General features: G+C 36.2%; 1 protein-coding gene across 1 annotated transcript; it reads right to left on the bottom strand.

Moving 5' to 3' along the window:
- Positions 1-530: 530 nt before the first annotated feature.
- On the bottom strand, positions 531-1,130 carry DIRAS2 (DIRAS family GTPase 2). The gene has a single exon (XM_044657618.1). The coding sequence runs from the start codon at positions 1,128-1,130 to the stop codon at positions 531-533; it is 600 nt and encodes a 199-aa protein (XP_044513553.1).
- Between the last annotated feature and the right edge of the window lie 6,220 nt (positions 1,131-7,350).

Raw genomic sequence — 7,350 nt, 5'->3', positions numbered from 1 at the left:
TAATTTTTTTTCAATTTTAATAGCAATTAATAGGAAAGATAAATGCACCTGTGGCCATTACCACTCTCCTGGATCGCTGTAGCACCCACCAGGGGGCGGTGGCGCCCACTTTGGGAATCACTGAGCTAGAGTTTTTAACCTTCTTGACATTCTTTTCTTTCCTGACAGAGTTTGTGAACTTGCAGAGTGAAGTCAATTACCCTCTTTTTAAAAAAGAACAGGGACAGTTAGGTAAGTAGAGGGCAGGGTCTGGAGCAGGGGGGACCTGGATTCAAATTTGACCTCAGACACTTGCAAGTTGTGTGTCCCCTGCTCAAGGTGCTTAATCCACAATTGCCAAGACCTTACCACTTTTCTGCTTTAGAATCAATACTTAGTATTGTAAGGTAAGGGTTTAAAATGCAAACATTTTTAGTAAATGGGCATCCTATCTATAGTCTTGTCTTTAAATTGAACATAGACATCAGTGAGGATGGGAGAGGGGCAACTAGAGACAAGGACTCTGGACTTGTTTCACACAGGCAGGGCTTTTACATGACCACACATTTACCCTTCAGCTTCTCTTTCCTTTTCTGCTGCTTACTCTTTTTTCCATCAATCTGAAGACACACACTTCTGCGTTTCTCCAGATTTAGTAGCTCTTGGAAGAGCTCTTTAACGTTATGATTCATCTTGGCTGAGGTCTCCATGAAGGCACACTTCCATTTCTTTGCCAGAGCTTCACCCTCACTGCTCTCCACCTCCCGGTTTGAACTCTCATCATTCTTGTTCCCCACTAGCATGATAGGGATGCTTTCCACGTCTCCTTTGATCTGACAGATTTGTTCATAAATGGGTTTGAGTTCTTCCAAGGACTGCTGGCTTGTGATGGAATAAACCAAGATAAAGGCATGACCTTTGGAAATAGAGAGGCGCTGCATTGCTGGGAACTGATGGCTGCCTGTTGTGTCAGTAATCTGCAACGTGCAGATACTCTTATCGCAGCTGATCACCTGACGATAGGTATCTTCAACAGTGGGGATATAGCTCTCTCGGAAAGTACCTTTCACAAACCTCAAGACTAAGGAACTCTTGCCAACGCCTCCTGCTCCAAACACCACTACTCTGTAATCGTTGCTTTGTTCAGGCATGTTGCTTGACAGTTTTAATGCTCAACCTGGAAAACACCTAAGGAATAAAACATATTTGACACAGTTAATCAGATTCTCTGAGGGAAAAAAATTGTTTATCGATTCCAGGAAATGCCAACAATTAAGTTGATTTATTTAAGTTTAAATGTAGCCAAACTCTTAGTTCTAACAGGCTTATCCAAAGGTGGCTTACCAGATCCAACCATAATTTCATTTTTTTTTTTGTTATTGTTAATTCAAGAGCTGAGGTTGCTAGGACCAGGAAGGGAAAAAGGAGAAGCAGTTATATCCTTGTGATTGCTTTGTCTGAAATGTATAACTACCTGAAATTCTATTACCCTATTTAAGAAGATCAGACTATAACTTCAAGACTAATGTTAGTTCTTTCAGGGTTTGTATCTAGGGTTTCTGACCTCCTCCTACTCCTTTTTCAGAAAGAGATTTCTAATTTAGGGGGCACATGGTAACCTAAAGCATAAGGTTTCATAACATATCATAGCAATTTTTATCTCTTCTACCTTGTAAACAACAGTAATGAGGGTGATATAATATGGTACAGAAGAAAGAACAATGACTACAGTTAAAAGGCATGTGCTTAAGTCCCTGCTTTGTTTTTTACTACTGCTATCTTAAGGTAAAGTTTTCTGATAAACTGTTCTGAATCTTCCAAAATCACACTTGATTTAAAAATTATTTTGAAGATACTTTTTATTTTCTCTGAATATTCTCAGAATTCTCATAAATTTTTTCTGAAAGAAACAAAACAGATTCGCTTCTGACTGAATATGAAAGGCAAAAACAAAACAGAGAATATAAATAAAGGGCTAGCAACACACAAAATATAGCTAGAAAAATCACACTTTGCAAATGTCCAGTTCAATAACATCATATAAAACTTCACAACACATGAAAATGCCAAGGCCTACTTAACACAAATGATGCATCAGAGAAGAAAATGTTCCTTATTGAATTAAAATGTTTAAGCCATATAATTTTGGATAGTATGCCTTCATCAAAGGTGACTCTGTGGTAATTCAAAACTAAGCATTAAAATTTAAATTCAATATTATGCTATCAAGTAAGGCTTTTCACCTCTGTAGAAAAAAATATATTAACTATCTTTGAAATATCTAGCTCATTTGGATAGGGAACTGTTCTATAAGTCAGCAAGTCCTGTAAGTCCCACAGAACTCCGAGGCAACTCTAGACAACTATAAGTTGTAGAACAGTTTTCAATCTGTACTGGTAGAGGGAGTTTCCTCCAGTGTAATCACAGGTCCAATGAAAATAAAACTGGAGTTGCATTCAGCATTTAAATTTGACAAGATTAGAAGAGTGTTAAAGTAGATTATTTGGGAAGGAACAAAGATCAAATAAGTAAAAGGAAAGATGGAGGATATCATCACTTTTGATTTTGGGTTACTCTGATCACAGACACTCTTAACCAAACCTGAACCAGAGTATTTAGGCTCTCATAAATAACTATGGAGCAAATAAAACTAAATAATCAAGGGAAGGGAAACTAGGACACAATTTCCCAAGGTATACCAAAGGTAATTATAGAAACAAATTAAACTTTTAAGTAATCAAATTAACAGGACTCATTGTATTTGCCTTTGGCTTTTGCTCTTTGTATTATTTTGACTTAATTAGTCAAATCCTATTTGTATAGGATTTGTTGTAATATTTTAGAAATGGAGGCCTTAATGGAGTAGTTGAAATAGCATCAGACCTGTCAGGACATAGGGATTCTGATACCACTTAAGATAGAGCAGGATTCTTAATCTTTTTGGTGTCATAAACCTCTTTGGAAGTCTGGAGAAGTATTTGGATCCTTTCTCAGAATGTTTTTATATATAAAAAATAAAATACATAGCATCATAAAGGAAAACAGTTATACTAAAATATAATATTCAATCTTCTTAAGTTCAAAAGGGTTAAGAAACTCTGATCTGGAGTTATGGGACTTAGGGCAATATATTCATTCTTCTTAGATCTCAATTTCTATGATAGTAGGTTCAACTAGATCATCTCTAATTTCCTTTAAGCTTCTAAAACTTGTGGATACACCAGGACTATTTTTTAAAAGGAAACATATTTTTAGGATATAGTTAAATCTCTTTCTTTTTCTAAGCACAGGCCTATTATGTGCAAAGTCCTGAGGGGAAAAAATACAAAATACAAAATTAAAATAATCTATGCCCTCAAGAAACTTATATTCTATTGGAGTGGCATAACATTCACTCTTTAAAATATATGCAAAGTAAATGACATTGATTTTAGCCACAAAATTATACACAGACACTCTTTATATTTATAAGTTTCATAAAGTTATAATTTCAATATTAACATGATACCAAGCTCTAATTTAGGAAAGGTTTCCTTATCTGGCTGCCATCCAGGCTTTTGATTTGCTTTTCTCTCTAGGAATCTCAAATTGTCTTCTTATGAGGTAAACAAGACAAGGGATATGTTTCTTTTTAATGCTATGGTGCCTCTCCCTCAAGTTAATGGAATCGTAGAATTTGAGAAATGGAAGGGACTTCATTGGTCATTCAGTCCAAGGCAGACATAAAAAGAATCCTTGCTTTATGAGCCAAGATGTCTGCTTCCTTTTTTTCCCCTCAAAGATTCAGAAGAATAAAAATATTCATGACTTTGGAAAGCATAAAGTTCATTGGATCTTTCAGATGTGTTTCTCAGTTCTTTCCTTTTTTTTTCATTTGACAGAATTCTCTCTTTCTTTCCTCCCACCTCTGATGAGATAGTTGTCCCCTTGACAAGGCCAAACCCTATGAAACCTTTATCCCAACCTTTCCAGCAGATTGTTACCTTAATCATCTCCCCTCTCTCTAATCTTTAATCTATTCCTATCAACTGGTTCTTTCCTTAGAAGTGGAGTGGGGTGGGGGGAAGGATGGACGCAGAAATGTATGGGAGTGAAGGCATCCCCATCTTGATTTCATGTCTCATTCCAAATCATTCTTGCAGTGTACTTTGTAAACTATGGTGAAGTCCCTCAGATGGTCCTGTGGCACCATAGCAACCCCTCTGGAAAGTCTGGACTGGGGCTCAGCTGAGGCTGAGGCATGAAGGGGTTGGGGGTTGGGGAGGTGGGGCTTGATGGAGGAAAAGACCTAAAAGCTGCTATGTTTCAGAACCATGCTCTCATTGAAAGAGCTCGAGCTATTATCCTATATTTCTCTACCTATTTTTTCTCAATGAGCTCCTAGAAAAATTTACTGTACAGTACTCCACACCCACTTCCTCACCTTTCTCATTTCATTAACCCCAGTCTCTCCTGAGTTCCAGTCTCATATCACTAACTACCTATGGAGAATTTTAAACTGGGTATTAAAAGAAACATCTCAAACTGAAAATGTGCAAAGCAAATCTTTTCCCCAAAACCCTATCTCTTTTCCAAACTTCCCTATTTATGTCAAGGGAAACACCATTCTTGAAGTTGATAACCTTGCAATTATTTTTGATCCTTAACTCTTCCTCACCCCATATATACAATCACTTGCCAAAACCTGTCATCTATACCCCCCAACATCTTCTACATCTGACCCCTTTTTTCTAGACACACATTGGTCACCTCTTATTACTGCAATACCCTACTAATTGGTCTGCCTGCCTCAAATTTTGTCTCCCATACTAATCCATATCTACACAGTTGTTAATTATTTTCCTTAAGTATAGATCTATGTCATTCTCATATTCAAAAAACTTCAGTGATTCTTTATGGTTTCTATGACAAAATGTCCACTATTATATTTGATTTTTTAAGTCCTTCACAACCTGGCTGCTATCTGTCTTTCTGACTTCCCTTTACATTATTTCTCTCTGTTCCTCACACACACACACACCTCTGCACCTTTGTACTAGTTTTCCCTTATGCTTAAAAATATACTCTTTTCTCACTATTGCTTTATAGAAGCCATCCCAAATTTCCTTAAAGGCATAGCTCAAGAATTTTTCCTAATCACCCACCTGATAATGGCCTACCTTACATGTACTTAACAATCTTATACTTATTTGATATTTATTCTGTATATATGATTATATATGTTTTCAAGCTACCTTCCAGAGTTGTTTTAAAGATAAAATAAAATTATATTTGTAAATCACTTTTCAACATATATAAATGGTGGTTACCATTATTATTACATTATTACATTATTATTATTACCTCCCAGTATTTTAGTCTTACTTAGAGAATGGATTGCTTTATTTTTTTTCTTTGTATTCCCAGTATAACTAGCATAGTTCTTGTTTCCTAGGGATAGAGATTAGACCTGTGATTTCATTGGCAGGGGGATCTTTTAGGTAAGGAAATTCCCTTTCTCCTAGAAAGTTAAGTTACCTAAAGTTAGCCAATATGTATTAGAGGTAAAACTTGAATTTAGGTCTTCCTAGATTCAAATTTAGTTCTTTGCCCACCATCCCTGTACTACCTCTCATCTCTGCCTAGCACATAATAAATGTTTAATAAACACTCTTTTGGTTATCCTATAAGCAGCTCCAGGTGATTTCTTGAATAAGAATCCTCATATATGTGTAATTTAGCTAGCAAAGCCTTCAAATAAGGGCAGAATTCTTTTACTTAAACATTTATCATTATTGAGTGACTTGAAAGAAAATAAAAACCTGGTCAGAAAATGTTATTTTTAAGGATCATTTAAAGCATGTTAGCAAATATGTAACTTTTCTTGCCAAGACAATCTAATTGTGGCATAACTATCATTGCCCATTTTACGTCCCAAAATTGAAAGCACCTAGATCGAAGGAAGAGTAAAAAGAAATTGAGTTTTAGAAGATGAAATGTAGAAGAAGCCTACCTATACTTTTCTAAAATCCCAACTTTTGTAACTAATTCAAGACTAGTTGTTAAGAGACAAAGTTTAGTGATTTGGTTGGTGAATCCATCCATTTACAAATACAGCCATAGATATAGATATTTGAATCTGGGGATGTGTGACATAGCTAATAGGCGGCTGACAATCAGCCACTCTGAGAACTAGTGTGAGGGGAACAGGAAGCCTGGTTTAGTTGATATAGCACCCTCTGGAATGTGATGGTGGCCATGACAAATAAAAAGAAAATTGGCAAGATTTCCTCTATTTTACTCCCTTTTTCTTTGTAAAGAACAATTGCAAGGTAGAGGGGTGGAAGATAACATGGAAGGAAAAACACACTTAATGATAATTGTAACTAAGAATGGCACTTACTCATTAATAAAATAGAAGATAAGAAAATGTATTCAAAAGTAGAATCCAATAATATATAGTTCACAAGAGATGTGCTTGAAGCATATGCATTCATATAGATTTTAAATAAGTGTCTAAAGCAGAATTTATTTCCCAACCACTTCCCATTGTTTCAGAATACATAATTTCCCAATTTTTTTTCTGTTGCTAAGGCATTCAGGTGGTATAGTGGTATAGAATGTTGGTCCTGAAATCAGGAAGACTGTTTACCTCAGTTACCTCAACTTTAAAATGGGATTAGAGCACCTACCTCACAAGGGTGCTATGAAATTCAAATGAGATATTTGCTAAAAGTGGTTATCACAGTGCCTGACACATAGTAGGTTATATAGATGTTTGTTCCCTTCTATTTCTATTACCCAAATAACAATGCAGAACAAAAGATTAGTGGCTACTGATATTTTGGAAACAAGCCAAAATATGCAGTGACAAAGGAATAGACAGAAATGATGGGGAAAGAGGAACTACTGTGAGCATACACCGGCTGCAACCAACTGCCACTAGAAAATGGCTTTTCCTGTTTACATACCAGAAGTAACCTATAACTGAGAGGTTTTCTCCATAGTCAGAATTAGAGGAGGGAGAATATCTCTGAAGGGGGCTTCTTTAACCAGATACAGCCAGTACTGAAATAATTCATCATCCCCAACAAAGACCACCCTCACCAGCAATCACTTCAAAGTTTTCTGAATGAAAAAACTACATTATGTTGGTACCAGTGTCTCCCTGTGAGTTTTCAAGTTAGAAAACACACTCTGCCTCCTCATCCTCCTTTTTCTAGCATCTTTCTCCCAAAATTCTCCAAGAATAAGGCAACAACCTTTATATAGTTCATGATTAACAGCCAATGGAATCCAGGGGAAGTGTCTGCATCTCCATGACAACTCTGACATAGGCCCAGATGCCAACACGAGTCTACTGTAGTCTAAATATTACACTTATGGATAAAA

This window comes from Gracilinanus agilis, chromosome 1 (assembly GCF_016433145.1).
Source record: "Gracilinanus agilis isolate LMUSP501 chromosome 1, AgileGrace, whole genome shotgun sequence".
NCBI classification, from domain to species: domain Eukaryota; kingdom Metazoa; phylum Chordata; class Mammalia; order Didelphimorphia; family Didelphidae; genus Gracilinanus; species Gracilinanus agilis.
Note: the sequence above shows the minus strand (reverse complement) of the source record. Positions and strands in the feature narration are given on the sequence as shown.

Excerpts from the sequence above, each read along its gene's own strand:
- DIRAS2 (XM_044657618.1), bottom strand. The coding sequence starts at position 1,130 with ATGCCTGAACAAAGCAACGATTACAGAGTAGTGGTGTTTGGAGCAGGA.